The 16512-nt window shown below is 47.5% G+C and overlaps 1 protein-coding gene and 1 long non-coding RNA gene across 5 annotated transcripts in view; both read left to right on the forward strand.

The window, feature by feature from the left end:
• TMEM39B (transmembrane protein 39B) overlaps nucleotides 1-15705 on the forward strand; it is a 19722-nt gene extending 4017 nt beyond the window's left edge. For all 4 annotated transcript variants that reach the window (XM_031029047.2, XM_006734151.3, XM_081817964.1 and 1 more), the window contains 4 exons: nucleotides 7641-7977; nucleotides 8925-9112; nucleotides 13485-13605; nucleotides 15254-15705. In XM_031029047.2, the coding sequence (XP_030884907.1) occupies nucleotides 7641-7977; nucleotides 8925-9112; nucleotides 13485-13605; nucleotides 15254-15496 (889 nt within the window). In that variant the 3' untranslated portion in view covers nucleotides 15497-15705. The remainder of the gene's footprint in view (nucleotides 1-7640; nucleotides 7978-8924; nucleotides 9113-13484; nucleotides 13606-15253) is intronic.
• LOC145721224 (uncharacterized) lies at nucleotides 2-7168 on the forward strand. Its single transcript, XR_014144774.1, has 2 exons — nucleotides 2-5396; nucleotides 5511-7168. It is a non-coding gene; the product is annotated as an uncharacterized LOC145721224 (long non-coding RNA).
• Nucleotides 15706-16512: the final 807 nt, after the last annotated feature.

Raw genomic sequence — 16512 nt, forward strand, 5'->3', positions numbered from 1 at the left:
TTCACCCCCTCACTGCCTAGCACCCAGCTCCTGACCTCTGCCCTGAGTGTGGCTGGGTCAGCAGGCCCCCGTACCTGGAAGACTCAGGGAAGGGCAGCAGCAATATCCTCCCACATTGTCTGACAGCATCCCCCTGAGAACAAGAGGATTAGCTTTCTTTTGCAGGAGCCGAAACTGAGAGAGCAGGCATAATTTACCCTAGGTGCCACCAATGGGGAGGTCAGAATGGGACTCAGATCTGAGCGTATATGCCAAAGGAATGTTCCTAATGGGGATGCATGGGCTTTGTCTCCCTCTCCTTTACTTTTCTCTCTGGTTCTTTCTCTTTCTCTTTTTTTGTATCTCAGTGTTTATGTAATCTCTCGGTGCCTCTCCCAGGTCTGTGTGCATGCAAGCACCCGCGTGTGTGAATGTTCTGTGTGGGTGTCTGTGCGTGAAATGGGGGGGGGTGTACCTGCACGTGCCATGTGTGTATGTCAGTCTTCGTGTCTGTTTGCTCACTCACTCCATCTCACCAGAGCCCAGATTGTTGAGGATGGGAAGATCCTGTCTGGGAGGAGCCCAGGACTGCCCCCTTCTCGCCTAGAATGGGGGAGAACTTTGGCAAGACATCCATTCTGGCTGTTCCTGGTGCAGGCTCCTGGCTCCCTGGGCATTTACAGTCATTTCCCAACCCCGGAGCTTTCTGGTTCATGAATTTCCTCAGGCTGGGCCAGTTCTCTGTCCTGGGAAGCTTCAGAGCCAGATACTCATCCCTCTCTACCCTGCATGACCAAAAGGGCGCTGTCATGGGAGGAGACCCATCACACTTGTTTCAATTATAACTAGTTTTTAATTGTAAGAGTGACACATGTGTCTTACAAACACATTGAACTTTACAGAAGCTTTTAATGTAGAAAATGAAAGTCCTCTTTAATATCAGTCCTCCAGAAAACCATTATTTGCAGCATATCCTCCCAAATTTTTTCTGTTCAAACATACTCACATATACTTTTTTTTTTTTTAACAAAAAGGGATTAATCTATGCATGATGCTGTACAATTTACTACATTTTTCGCATAATCCTATAACTTGGGTATTTTTCCATGGCAATACATACAGGACTGCCTCATTTTTTAACGGCCTCATAGTATTCCATTATATAGATTTTTCACAGTTGTTGTATTTGTCTTCTATTTTCGCCTTTTGAGGTGTTCCTGGCTTTTCCCTATTGGAGACAATGAGGTAGGGAACCTTCTTTTGCGTACATCTTTGCCCACTTGTCCACTAGTTCCGTACAACAGATTCCCAGAAGTAGAATTACTGTACCGAAAGGTGCAGTCCATAGATATTAAAAAATGGCCGTTCAGGGGTTGTACTGGTTAGAGCCGTCAACAGTTGCCTTAATTTTTTCACCTTGTGGTGAAACTATCCAGTGAATCCATTCTCCTCGGATACAGGTATCACCCAGTAGTCATATTTTGCTTTATTTTTTTATTATTTCATTTAGAAATTTTTATTAACGTAAGGCAGGCATATCCTAACAAATCAATCCAGGAGTGCTAAAAAGCTTATGATGAAAAGCAGCCTCCAACCCCACTTTTCAGCTTTTTAGTCCCACTCCTCCAAAGTGATCTCCTTCACTGTTTCTGGCTTTCACTGTTTTTTGAGTTACCCCCATAATTCTAGTATCCTTGTGCCTTTATTCCTTTTAAAAACATGTGATTGATTTTATAGTTGGATAATAGGTTTACAGAGTTAAAATTCAAAATGTGTAAAGAATATAGAAAGAAAAAGTCTCTCCTTGGCTGCTGTCTGTTAGCTGCCCAGTTTCCCTTCCAAGAGGCAACTACTGATATTTCTGGTTTCTCATATATCCTGGAAATAAGTGTTTTATGCATATACAAGCATATCATACACACATACATGCATACATTCATTGATTCCCTTCAATGACAGATGAAGATTTACTTAGTTCACCCTTCCATCCATACCATTCCCAGTATTTTATAACTGTTATTATTATTCTCTATTGATTATCTTTTCCAATAATGTCAGTATGCCTGTATTTTTTATTTCATCAACAATGGTATCTTAATCCCTTTTATGTAGACGGTAATATTAGGAACGCTACCCATCCACTTTTCCTCCCCTCTTCCTCCTCTCACTTCCTGGCAGCTATACTCTTATATATTAAACTTGACATTCACATTCTCCTATATGACCACATTTAAGTCTTCCATTCTTTGTCTAAGGTTAATTCTAAAAACTAAAAAGCTGTAGGTAGTCTTGATGTTATTATGAGTATGAAAATATTGTTCACCTCAGGGCCAAGTAGTGTGCATAGATGATATTCCTTCTCTATAATTACTGAGTTATAATCTTGGGCCTCTTAAAAAAAGAAAGTTCCTCATGTCAAGGAAAAATGGTTTCTCTTTTCTTTTTTTTTTTTTTAAAGATTTTATTTATTTATTCATGAGAGACAGAGAGAGAGAGAGAGAGAAGCAGGCTCCCAAGGAGCAGGGAGCCCGATGCGGGACTCGATCCCAGGACCCTGGGATCATGACCTGAGCCGAAGGCAGATGCTTAACCATCTGAGCCACCCAGGCGCCCCGGTTTCTCTTTTCTTACATTCCATCAATTGCTTAAAATCATGTCACATTTTAGTTTGCTTCATATTTAGATTGTAACTTTCTTATACAGCCTTTTTTTTTCCTTGGAGTTCTAATTGCCTTTCTTTTTTCTTGTTGACGAAAGAATGATGGGCCTTCAACATATCCTCAAGTTTATCCAGCCTCTCAATCATGCTACCTGTTGCCTGGAGTCCATTTTTCCCCCTAAAGACATCCCTCCTGGAGCCCTCCATCCTCTTGCTCCAGTCTGGAGTGGTTGTTCTTTAGGCCTGCTGTACAGCTCTCAGCCTGGGACTTCCCTTCGCTGCCCTCCTGGGTTGGATCCACTGTTTCCTGGATCCCATGTCTTCCTCTTTCTTGGTTTTCTCCCTTATTTTGCTGGAGTGCATTATCAGGTAATTTCCTTAACAATGGGTATGTGGGAGGTATATACATTCTGAGGCCTTGCATGTCTAAAAATGTCCTTATTCTGCCCTCATACTTGATTGATGGTTCAGCTAATGTAGATTTCTAAGTTCAAATTCATATTCTCTCAGAAGTTGGAAGATATTACTCCATTGTCTCTAGCATCCCATGTTTCTAATGAGAAGTCTGATGCCAGTTTGATTCCAGTTACTTTGTAGATGACTTGTTTTTTTCCTTTCTGAAAACTTTTAGAGATGTCCTGTTTATCTTTTGATTATTGAAATTTCACAAGGAGGCATCTGGTGTGGGACTTTTGTCATTCATCTTATCAGTACTCTAGGACTCTTTTAACCTGGAGATTTGGATATATCTTCAGATCAGGAAAATGTTCTCCTATTATTTCTTTGATAATATCTTCCCTTCTATTTTTTTCTATTCTCTATGGGGCTTCTGTTTATCAGGTAGTAGACCTCATAGATTGATCATCTGTTTCTCTTATATTCTCTCTCATATTTTTCATCTCTCTCTCCCTTTCTCCCTCCCCCTCCCCCATCTTTCTTTCTCTCTGTCTCGATCTCTCTCTCCCCGCTCTTTCTCCGCTCTCTCTTTTTACTTTGCCTTTAGGGAGATTTCCTCAACTTTATCTTTCAGCTTTTTTATTGAGTTTTTCAGCAATCATATTTTTCATCTCCAAAGGCCTCTTATTTCCTGATTGTTCTTTTCTCATAGCATTCTTTTCTTGTTTTAAAAATCTCGGGGCGCCTGGGTGGCTCAGTCGTTAAGCGTCTGCCTTTGGCTCGGGTCATGATCCCCAGGGTCCTGGGATCGAGTCCCATCTCGGGCTCCCTGCTCGACGGGAAGCCTGCTTCTCCCTCTCCCACTCTCCCTGCTTGTGTTCCCTCTCTCGCTGTTTCTCTCTCTGTTAAAAAATAAAATCTTTAAAAAAAAAAAAATCTCTTCTGTTCCCTCAATTTTGTATTTCCACTGGGGTCAGTTTTTTGTTTCATGCTGCTAGTTTTCTAAGCATAGTTCGTTTCTTTGGTTGTCTCTTTACACTGACAGATGAAGGACTGAATAGTTGCAGTGCACTTCCTCTCCCTCTGCCATTATATATGTGAGTGGGAGGTTTGACTAGGAATTCTAAGTACATGAGCAGGACACACTGACTGGCAGACTTCGCTTTAGGATGAGGAAGTGCAGTGCCAGTTGCCAGGTTGTGGGCCCCCATAGGCCAGAAGCCAGAGTGAGGGGGTTACTCTAAGGTGCTCCCATTAGAGACCACAGTTCTCCCTAGACAGTTTATTCAATTTTTTTATGTAAGAATACTTCAGGGTAGGTTGTATGGGGTAAGAGAATAAAGGGACTGACTTTTACAAATAAATACAGATCTTTGTTTAATCCCATCTGTTCAGTCCTGCTGCTTGCTTCTACCCTTTATCAGCTGTGCCTACTTCAAGTCAGAGTCTCTCTTGGGTCACTAGGCAGATAAGCTCCTACCCCCAGTGCAGTCCTCTCATAGCATATTCTAGACCCACGCCATCCAGTTTAGGAGCTTCTAGCCACCTGTTGTTACTGAACATTTGAAAGAGGCTAGTTTGCCTCTTTCACTTCAGTGTGTTGTAAGTGTGAAATAAACATCAGATTCTGAAGACTTAGTACAAAAAAAGAAAGTAGGGGCACCTGGGTGGCTCAGTTGGTTAAACATCTGACTCTTGGCTTTGGTTCAGGTCATGATCTCAGGGTTGTGAGATAGCCCTGCGTGGGGCTCCACGCTCAGCGTGGAGTCTGCTTGAGATTCTCTGCCTTTCCCTCTGCCCCTCCCCCTCCTCACATGTACTCCTGTGCATGCTCGTTTTTCTCTCTCTCTCTCTCCAATAAATAAAATCTTCAAAAAAAAAAAAAAGTAAAAATCTCATTTGTAAATAATGATTATGTGTTGAAATGATAATGTTTTGCATATATTGGGTTAAGTAAACTAGAGTATTAAAATTAACTTCATATTTTTTTTCCATGTGGCTACCAGAAATTTTCAGAGTACATATGTGATTCTCATTATATTTCTGTTGGACAGCACTGTTCTAGATGATGGCTTCCTTCCTCATCTGTCAACATGTTTCCATCTGCTTTCTAAATTTGTCAGAATCATTTGTGAACTGATAACCCCACTCCCATTCTTTTTGCTGATATGAATTTATTTTCTACTTTTCTACTGTCACATCTTGAGTGGAGAAGATGAGAGGGAATCTGCTGTCTTGCATGTGAAATAGCTTCTAACTTGTGGTTTGTGGAGCAGTTACTTGCTGTCACCAAATAATTTAATTATATCTGCAGTCCTTCTTAGAGGCAAAACCAGGGAGATTCTTAAGTACTTGGCCATAAGTTTGGGTCTGAATCCCTTGTATGTTCCTGTAGGTGCCCCACTCCTTCATTCCCACAAGGTGTCCTGAAGAGTGTTGTTTTAGTCCCATTTCAGTCTTCTTTTCTGTCCCACAGAATCACTGGTCTCTCTTTTCTAAACAAAATTTTATGAGTCTTGTACTTTGAATCAAGCACCGTGATGAGTGTTGTTGCAAGGTTTAAAGAAAGTATTTATGAAAACACTAGGTGTAATGCCTGTCTGAGTGTAGAGAATCAATACGAGCTATGTAACTTAGGGCAAATTAAGGAAACTGAGGCTCATAGAGGTTAAATAACTTACCCTAAATTACAGTACTAGTAAGTAGCAGAGCTGGGATTTTAATCCCGGCCTATCTGACCAAAGGTTATGCTCCTGACGACAGTTCTCCAAGTTATCTTACTTAACCTTACCCCAGGGAGAATGGTAGCATCCCCATTTTATAGACCAGAAAGCAAAAACCCAAAAAGGCCAACTGCTTACCCAAGGACACTCATGTATCCCTTCTTGGAACATCAGAAAAAAGGAAGAAAGGGGCGCCTGGGTGGCTCAGTCGTTAGGCGTCTGCCTTCGGCTCAGGTCATGATCCCGGGGTCCTGGGATCGAGCCCCACATCGGGCTCCCTGCTCCGCGGGAAGCCTGCTTCTCCCTCTCCCACTCCCCCTGCTTGTGTTCCCTCTCTCGCTGTCTCTCTCTCTGTCAAATAAATAAATAAAATCTTTTAAAAAAAAAAAAGAAGAAAAAAGTTACTACTGATAAGAAAATGTAGCATTCTCATTGGCCCTAACTCCTGGGGGCAGCCAGGGGGCCCTTCTGGGGCTGTGTCTGAGGACCTGGGGAAATGGATAAGCCCTAAGCTAAAAGAAGGAATGTCTGTAAATAGCACCGACTACAATGTTCCATGGACCATGCTAGGCATTTAGCTACTTCCCCCCGCTTATTTATTTATTTATTTGTTTGTTTGTTTTTATTTAAAGTCATCTCTGTGCCCAATGTGGGGCTCGAACTCACAACCCCCAGATCGAGAGTCACATGCTCCACCAACTGAGCCAGCCAGGCACCCTGGCTCTTAACTACTTTTTTATAATTATCTACTTTCCTGGGCTTTGGGTCCACCTAGTTTTCTCCTCAAAAGATGCTACCCATGCACTCAAAACACCCCTTGACTAATTAGCTCCAGCCCTAGGGGTACTGCTCAGGGAAACGGATTTGTATTGTTCAAGGGCCCATTTCAGGGGCGCCTGGGTGGCTCAGTCGTTAAGCATCTGCCTTCGGCTCAGGTCATGGTCCCAGGGTCCTGGGATCGAGCCCACATCGGGCTCCCTGCTCGGCGGGAAGCCTGCTTCTCCCTCTGCCTGCCACTCTCCCTGCTTGTGCTCTCCTTTCTTTCTCTGTCAAATAAATAAATAAAATCTTAAAAAAAAGGGGGGGCCCATTTCAGTGCCTGGCACATAATAGGCACACAATGAATACTGTTCCTGAACCTCCTTTCTCCACAAGCTGAAGAGCTACCTCTTGAGTACGCAGCCGTCACAACTTAGACCTGTCTTGTGGTACCGCGTACATTTTTTTTTAAGTAATCTCTGTGTTCAGTGTGGGGCTTAAACTCATGACCCCCGAGATCAAGAGCCACCCGCTTCTCTGACTGAGTCAGCCAGGCACCCCTTGTACATTTTTAACTAATTAATTATTCATGGTATTTGTTGAGTATGAGTCTTGGTCTTTGGTACGAGATGGTTCTGGGTTTGAATCCAGGCTCTATTGCTTTCTTACTGGTTGGGTAACCTTTGGGAAATCCACTTCACCTCTCTGAGCCACAGCTTCTTCAAAGGGGGTACAAAATAACAGTCCTGAATGCATAGTGTTCTTAGGAGAAGCAAAAGAAGAGAACACGTGTAAAGCGCTTAGTACAGCGTCTAGAGCATAGTGTGTGCCCAATGAACGTGGGCTGTTAGGATCACTGTTAGTCAGCAATAGACCACGAGGCAGGCCCTCAGCTCCTGCTTCCTACTTTGTCCCCAATGCTCAGCACAATGCTTGGCCTGCACTCGATGCTGATACCTATGTTGACTGATCAAAGGATGGCTGGATAGAAGGATGGGTACATTCTGCCCTCTGAGTAGCCGGGAGAGCTAGGCCCAGGGAGGCAAGAAGAGTCCTTCCGTGGGTAAGGGTGGGGATCGTGGCCCACAGGCAGGCCTCCCCCTCACCACTGTCTTCCCCAGCAGGTTTGGGATGTACATTCCGTTCCTGCAGCTGAACTGTGACCTCCGCAAGACGAACCTCTTCAGCCACATGGCCTCCATGGGTCCCCGGGAGGCGGTGAGTGGCCTAGCGCGGAGCCGGGACTACCTGCTGACGCTGAGGGAGACGTGGAAGCAGCAGACACGGCAGCTGTATGGGCCAGACGCCATGCCCACACACGCTTGCTGCCTGTCCCCCAGTCTCATCCGCAGCGAGGTGGAGTTCCTCAAGATGGACTTCAACTGGCGCATGAAGGAAGTGCTGGTCAGCTCCATGCTGAGCGCCTATTATGTGGCCTTTGTGCCTGTCTGGTTCGTGAAGGTGCGTGGCTCAACCCAGGGGGAGGAAGGGCCTGCCTGGGGCCTTCCCCTGTTGCCTGCCCCACAGGAGCCCTCCTGCTTGCATGAATAACTGGACCGTTTTTGATAAGATTCCCATCTGTTCTCTTGAGGGCTAGAGTAACGACTACCTCGATTTTAGAGTGGGGAGAACAAGGCTCACTGAGAGGGCATGGCCTGCACAAGGTCACCCAGCCAGTGAGGGGGACAGGACATTGTTGTTCATGATACTTGATAACAGGAAGCAGTGGTGTATTTCACTAGGGCTGTTTTGGCCTAGGCCTGTCGCGATGTCCAGCTGTATCATGAAGTAGGAAAGCCAGGATTCATCCAGACCCGAGCAACTCCAAAAGCCTGTGCTTTCTCTCCAGCTTGTATGGCCTTCTGGGAAGGTACCTCTCCGGCAGCCAGTAGGCTTGAAACATTTCTCCAGGGCTGGACTGCACTGAATGATTCGAGGCTGAGAGGACTTAATGTTTCTTGAGCACCTGCAGCGTGCTAGAGCTTTCATGAGTGTGATAATCCTCCTGCCGCCTCTCAGAGGTGCTTGGTAGCTGTTCTTGCAACGTAACGGAAGAGAAAGCTAGAGCACAGAGAAGGGAGATGACTTGCCCAGCATCACATAGTCAATAAGGAACAGAGCCAAGATTTGAACTCACGCCTTTTGGACCCCAGAGCCTGCACTCTGGCTCAGAGTGGTAGGCAGTGGGAGCAGTTTTTCTGTAAGAGGAGCTTGTAGAGAACTGAGTGGGGGGCACAGGGTCTAGGGTCTAGGTCCATGATTAAGCCCTCTTTGTTAGGTGTTTGATCCTTGGTCTCAGGCCCCCTGGAAGGCTGCCCTGGTTTCCAAAGCAGATCGAATCGCGGAAAGGGGAGGGGGTGAGGCCATTCTGGGCATCCCAGGCCTTACCCATCTCCCGCTGCCCCCAGAACACGCATTACTATGACAAGCGCTGGTCCTGTGAGCTCTTCCTGCTGGTGTCCGTCAGCACCTCAGTGATCCTCATGCAGCACCTGCTGCCCGCCAGCTACTGCGACCTCCTGCACAAGGCCGCTGCCCACCTGGGCTGCTGGCAGAAGGTAGACCCAGCGCTGTGCTCCAACGTGCTGCAGCACCCGTGAGTTGCCCTCCGCGTCCCTGGCCGACCCCAGCCCTCGTGGACCGTGTCTGCGGAGCCATGGGCCTCCCCCCTCACCAGCTCATACATTCAGCTGGCGGGTGGTCGTTGAGCACGTCTTGTAAGCTAGGCCTTGCGGCCAGAGTGGGGTATGGCTGGGCCCCAGGGAGACGTGTCCCCTGTGATTAGGTAACTTGCAGCGTGCTGGAGACGGGAGAAGGCCAGGCAGTAAATTCATGGACTCGTTGACTTTCTCATTCAGTGACTGTTACTTACGCAGCTCACGGACCGATTTGCTCTTGCCTTCATTCATTGCTTCTCTCCTTCTGTTACCTGCTCACTCATCCGTTCAGTCATTAGGTCACCTCCTTTGCGGCAGACGTTTACGTCTTCTGAAGCCATACCCGGCCTGGTGCTATGTATTGGACAGAGGAGCTTGGACTTGACCTACAGGCAGAGGGGGGCTATGGAGGCTTTGGAACAGTGGAGGAACCCATGCCAAGGTGCCTTAGAACCATCAATCTGGGCAGAGGATAGGGTGCCATGTTAGCCGATGGTGAACCCTGGCCAGGGAAGCAGAGTCACAGAGAGAATGACCAAGACGAGGTCCTAGAGGAGGTCAGTCTGGTGCGGGTGACAGCCGCGTACACAAATGGTTATAGGACGATGGGAAGAAGGAAGCCCGGCTGCAGGACAGCACTGCAGAGGTAGAAGCACCTGCTCAGGAGCCCAGCGTCCTCTCAGTCTGGCTCATCCTTCATGGTGCCATCCTCAGTACTTTTCACCCAGGTTACCCTCATTTTTCCTGCCTGTATCCCCCCATTAGGCTGGAAGCTTCTCAAGTCTGGGCCCTCCTGAATCACATCTGAGCCTCGGGCCCAGCACAAGGTGTGACAGAGAAGAGGTCCCTAGGACAGGTTTGTAGAGGTAGGTCCATCAAGAAGCAGAGATGCAAAGGGAGGCCACAGAGATGTCTGGCTGGCTCAGTCAGTAGAGCATGTGACTCTTGATCTGGGGGTTGTGAGTTCAAGCCCCACGTTGGGCATAGAGATTACATAAATAGGTAGGTAGGTAGGTAGGTAGGTAGATAGATAGATAGATAGATAGATAGATAGATAGATAGATAGATGATAGAGGAAACGTAGCTAAGTGCCTAGGATGGTCCATGGAACATTGTAGTCGGTGCTATTTACAGACATTCCTTCTTTTAGCTTAGGGCTTATCCATTTCCGCAGGTCCTCAGACACAGCCCCAGAAGGGTCCCCTGGCTGCCCCCAGGAGTTAGGGCCAATGAGAATGCTACATTTTCTTATCAGTAGTAACTTTTTTCTTCCTTTTTTCTGATGTTCCAAGAAGGGATACATGAGTGTCCTTGGGTAAGCAGTTGGCCTTTTTGGGTTTTTGCTTTCTGGTCTATAAAACGGGGATGCTACCATTCTCCCTGGGGTAAGGTTAAGTAAGATAACTTGGAGAACTGTCGTCAGGAGCATAACCTTTGGGGTCACATAGCCCTCCATGCTGGTCACGGTCCCTCCCAGGCTCTGTCCAAATGGTCGAGGAAAGGGGATAGACATTGCCAAATGGGCCTAAAAGGGACTCGGCTTAGCCTTAGCCTCTGAAGGAAGGGAGGGGTAGAAAGGTAGAATATAGGTGAACATGAGGAGAAACCTGTCCATAGCTCACCATGGTCCACAGAGAAGACCCATGCTCCTTCGCATGGCTTCCCAGCTGCTGAACTGGGCCCTCCCAGCCTTTTCTGCCTCCTCTCTTACCATGCCTTCCCTGCTCATACTCTGCTCTGGCCATACCAGACCGCTTCGGATCCTCAAATTCTCTATGCATGTTTGTATCCAGGCTTTGGCACATGATGCTTGTTTTGCCTAGAACACCCTTTCCACCTTTCTTTTCCTGATTAATTGCTATGCATCCTTTAGCAGTTTGCTTCCTCCAGGAACACTTTCCTCACCACCCAGGATAGGTTCAGTGCCCCCTACCCCGTGCTCCCACAATCCCTTAATATCATGATCATTGCACCTAACTCTTTCTGCTCTGTTTGCTTAGTTACTTGCCTGTTATTCCAGGACTAAAGCTCCTGGAGGTCAGGGTCCTTGCCTGTCAAGCGCTCAGCCATCTCACTCCTGGCAGAGTGCCCGGCTTAAAATAGGTCCACGGTAAATTTTTGTGGTTTGTGTCTAGTTTTTTTTTAAGATAAAATTTTTATACAGTGAAATGCACAAATCTTTTTTTTATTTAATTTAAATTCAGTTTAATTAACATATAGTGTATTATTAGTTTCAGAGGTAGAATTTGGTGATTCATAACACTCAGTGCCCTCCTTAATGCCCATCACCCAGTTACCCCATCCCCCCACCCACGTCCCCTCCAGCAACCCTCGGTTTGTTTCCTAGAGTTAAAAGTCTGAAATGCATAAACCTTAAAGTGTACAATTCTTTGAGTTTTGATAGTCCTGTACACCCATGTATAGGTAGACCTGTACCCCCTTGTAGAGGTAGGCCTGTACCCCCATATGTAGGCAGACCTGCACCCCCACATATAGATAGAACAAGATGTAGAACATTTACAGCCTCTCAGAAAATTTCCTCTTGGCTCTTCCCAAAGACTGCCCCCCACTTACCACCACCACCCAGACAACCATTTTTCTATTTTCTTTCAAAACTAACCTGTTCTACAACCTCACATAAATGAAATCTTGGGTTCAGTTTCTTTTTCATTCAGCATATTGCCTGTGAAGTTCATCCATGTTGTTAGGTATAACATGATAACTAGTTTTTAAATTAAAAAAAAAAAAGATTTACATATGTATTTGAGAGAGAGATGGAGAGAGAGTGCACATGAGCAGGGGAGGGGAAGTGGGGGAGGATATCCAAGCAGACTCCCGCTGAGCTTGGAGCCTGACAGTTCTCTCATGAGCCATGAGATCAGGACCCGAGCCAAAACTACGAGTCAGATGCTTAACCGACTGAGCCACCCAGGTACCCCGATAACTGTTTTGTTTTGTTTTTTTTTAAGATTTTTATTTATTTATTTAACAGAGATAGAGAGCGTAAGTAGGCAGAGCGGCAGACAGAGGGAGAGGGAGAAGCAGGCCCTCCGCCGAGCAGGGAGCCCGATGCGGGGCTTGATCCCAGAACCCTGGGATCATGACCTGAGCCAAAGGCAGCCGCTTAACCGACTGAGCCACCCAGGCGCCCCGATAACTGGTTTTTAAAGGAATGAATCAACAAGGTAGGAACATGAGTTAGAGTTTTTTGTGATTCTCTGTCCTCTGGCCCAGGACCCTTGGAGTCCCTGGGAGATGTGGCAGAACTGGAAGAACGCACCATCCCACTCACATGCTCACTGAGGCCTCTCTGTGCCAGGCCTTGTGCCGTGCTCTGAGGACATAGAGATGAAATGGACACCATCCCTTCCCTCAAGGGCTCCCAGACGAGGGAGGGATACAGGGAAATAAGTGACGAAACACTGGGGAAAGTGGACCAGTAGCAGGAGATTCAGGTTGCTGTTGAAGGATGCTGAACTCTGTGGGGAGTTTGAGAAAGGCTTTCTGGAGGATCCCGAGTTTTGAAAGAGCTTGCCAGAAGGATACTGCATCAGGAAGGGCAGTCCAGTTGGAGGGAGTGACTTACACAGAGACATGAAACCATAGGCTGTGCTGGAGAACTAGAAACCGCTGGGAATGGCTTGAGCACAAGCTATGCGGCCGGAGTCCTGAAAGCCCACGCAGGGCCTCAGAGGCCACAGCGAATCCTTGGGGACTTGACTCCAAGGGCACCGAAAACGCTTCAGAGGGTTTTGAGTGGAAAATAGGCTCAGCTTGGTGTTTTACAAAGACCACTCAGGCAGCTGTGCAGTGGACCAATTGGAGGCTAGAGGTGAGAGTAGGTGAGGAAAATGCAGCGCTCCCGGGTGGCTCAGTCGGTTGGGTGTCTGCCTTCAGCTTGGGTCATGATCTCAGGGTCCTGGGATTGAGGCCCGAGTCGGGCTCCCTGCTCAGCGGGAAGTCTGCCTCTCCTTCTCCCTTTGCCCCTCCCCTGCTCCTGCTCTCTCTCTCTCAAATAAATAAATAAAATAAAAAAGAAAGAAAGAAAATGCACCCAAAGAGGGAAAAGCGTTTTCTTGACAGCCCCTCAGACATGAATCTCAACCCTAGACCTTCTGACTCCCATGAATTTCTCATGATTCTTACCCCATTTTTACAGAGGAGGCACCTGAGACCCCAGAAAGGAAAGTCACTGTGTCTAAATGATAGAAATGGGAGTCGGGCCCTGGTGGTCACACCAGGCCCGGTCTGCTGGTAGCCCCTTTTGTGGGTGAGCTGGGTGTAAGGGGCACTGTTGGGTTGTGCCTCCAGGTGGACGGAAGAATGCATGTGGCCACAGGGCGTGCTGGTGAAGCACAGCAAGAACGTCTACAAAGCCGTGGGCCACTACAACGTGGCCATCCCCTCGGACGTCTCCCACTTCCGCTTCCACGTGAGTCTCCTCCCCTGGGAAGGAGGGGCGGGGCCTGATCTCAAGCCGGGAGGATCCCAAGGCAGGAAGGTGATGTCCTAGCAACAGAAAGCTATTTTCAGTATTTCTCAAATCCAGAGGAAGCCCCACATGTGCAGCACAGGACAGCCATTCAAACGGTGACTCCATAACCGCACCTCACGTGCTAGCAGATCTTTGACAATGTCGGGTGGAGGCGGGAAAGATGACACCATAAAAGGAGGGATTCTTAGGGGCAAAAATCATAACTGCCCTCATTCATATGGTGTGCCGGGCACAGTGGTAAGCACCTGCCACGCACCCTCCATTCAGCCTTCACCCTGCGCATGAGAGAAGTGCCAGGGCTATCGCCATTTTCTGAGACTGAAATTGGCTTAGCGTCTGACTTGTTCAAGGGTGCCTTGCTGGGAACCTTGGGTCTGATGGTAAGGACTCATGGACTCAGCATTATGAAAAGAGCTGCTCAAAATCACTGAGGCTAGTGGTCTCCATTTTATTTACTTATCTTGCTATCAAAATCCTTTTTCCAACACAGTCATAGACTAAAGTCCGGTATATAGGACCTCATGGCACCCCTCTATTTGAAAGGGTTGGGACTCCCTTCACTTCCCACTCACCACTACCTTAGGCCCCCAAAAGGCCTCCTCAGATCCTGGGCTTCCAAGGAACACAGTTTAAGAAATTGATCTGGGTGATCTCTTCACAGTAGAGAAACCTGAGGCCCAGACAGGAAAGGGACTTGCCCAGGGTCCTGCAGGCTGTCAGGTGCAGAGCTGAGCCTGACGTGCTGGTTTCTTGGACTCCTATTTGCTGCCACGTCTCTTCCCATCCTGTAAGCAGCTTTTGAGGTTTCGGTACCTTGGCCCCTGAAGAATCGAGATTCCCTAGACCTTGATCACTCTTTGGAACTGATCAAAACATTCTCCTTGAGTCCCTGCACTCTACCCTGCTTTTTAAATACCAGGTCAGAGTGAGGTGTCACCACATGCCCTGGAAGGTTCTGGCCTAGGTCGGGATGCTACCCATGAAGAAGTGGGTGACTCAGACTGTATAGTCTATAATAACTTCCCATATCTATGTCGTAAGATTCTAATTTGTTCGGGCCAGGCTGTACCCAGGAGGATCACATATAAAAAGGTGTTGATTGTAGACCAGAAAAAGTTTGTGAGCAAGCAAGATCTCTCAAGAAAAGCTTCCTAGAGGAAGGTAGAAGTTCAACAAGATCTTAACTTCTGTGGGAAACAGTAGTCTTTTTTTTTTTTTTAAGATTTTATTTATTTACTTGACAGAGAGACACAGTGAGAGAGGGAATACAAGCAGGGGGAGTGGGAGAGGGAGAAGCAGGCTCCCCACTGAGCAGAGAGCCCGATGCGGGGCTCGATCCCAGGACCCTGGGATCATGACCCGAGCCCAAGGCAGTCGCTTAACGACTGAGCCACCCAGGCGCCCGAAACAGTAGCCTTGACGGAAGAAAGACCCTAAGCAAAAGCAGAGAGGGTGGCAGAGTCCCCACCCATGTCTGCATGGGGCCCCAAGAGCCTGTCCCCTTCACTGGCCCCCCAGAACCCCCATCCAGGAGGCAGGTGTCTGGAACATACTTTCTAGTCCCTGCCTACCCTTTCCTGGGCAGTTCTTTTTCAGCAAACCCCTGCGGATCCTCAACATCCTTCTGCTGCTGGAGGGTGCTGTCATTGTCTACCAGCTATACTCCTTAATGTCTTCTGAAAAGTGGCACCAGACGATCTCCCTGGCACTCATCCTCTTCAGCAACTACTATGCCTTCTTCAAGCTGCTGCGGGACCGCTTGGTATTGGGCAAGGCCTACTCCTACTCGGCCAGCCCCCAGAGGGACCTGGACCACCGGTTCTCCTAAGCCCCAGGGTGACCCCAGGGACAGCATCCAGGCTTCAGCCAGGGGCTCTCTGGGAAGGGGCTGTTGGGGAGGGTTGGGTGAGGGGCAAAAAAACCCACAAAAACAGACAAAAAAATTCACCAGAGCTTTGTATTTTTGTTACATACTGTTTGTTTCTTTGATAATTGATGTGATTATGGGGGGGGGAAAAAGTCCTATTTTTATACTCCCATTAAGCCTGTGTGTCCTTTGTTTCTTTCCCTTCTTCTTGCCTGTCAGGTAGAGAGCAGATGTTAGAGGTTAGGATTCTGGGCCAGGAAGCCCCATGTGTGGCTTCTGGGGCCCCTATAGGTCCTGCCTTCTCCAGTAGAGAAGAGATGAGGCACCAGAGGTCATGGTAACAGTGGTAGCTACTGATGGCTAAATGCTGTGTACTGGACATTAATCTTATGTGCATTATAGGCCTGTCTCAATCCAACTTTTATGACAACCCTAGGAGGTAGGTGCTGTCATTCCAACTCTATAGATGAAGAACAAGCTCAGAGAACTATAGTGACTTGCCAAAGACAACACAGTAGTCAAAAAACCCTCCCAAAAGACACCACCACTATCCTAGCAGAATGTGATGTCCTGATTCTCTCAGCATGCAGTCACTGAGACCCTGCTCTGTGTCAGGATGCCCAGACACAGAAACAAAAAAGTCATACTACACTGGGATGGGTATAACAGTTACAAGATACATAGTAGCACAGGAGAGCATGTTTAATGCTCTCTGGACTTCTTGGAGGCAGGGATAGTCTGAGTTGTCAGCCACTTCCTAGGTGGACAAAATGGGGGAAAGGCACTTCAAGCAGAGGAAAGGACATATGGAATAGCACAGAGATTTGGAATATCCTGGTGTATTTGGGGAGGGTAAGCAGAATGGTTCCTAGAGCAGGAAGGATAAGCAACAGAGGGTGCGGATGGGGTGGGGATGGGGTGGGTCTGCAGGGAGGTGCTGGATCAGGACCAATGGCTCTAGGCGAGGGAGAGTGTGT

The sequence above is a fragment of the Leptonychotes weddellii genome, chromosome 4 (genome assembly GCF_054177405.1).
Source record: "Leptonychotes weddellii isolate Sample4059 chromosome 4, ASM5417740v2, whole genome shotgun sequence".
NCBI lineage: Eukaryota > Metazoa > Chordata > Mammalia > Carnivora > Phocidae > Leptonychotes > Leptonychotes weddellii.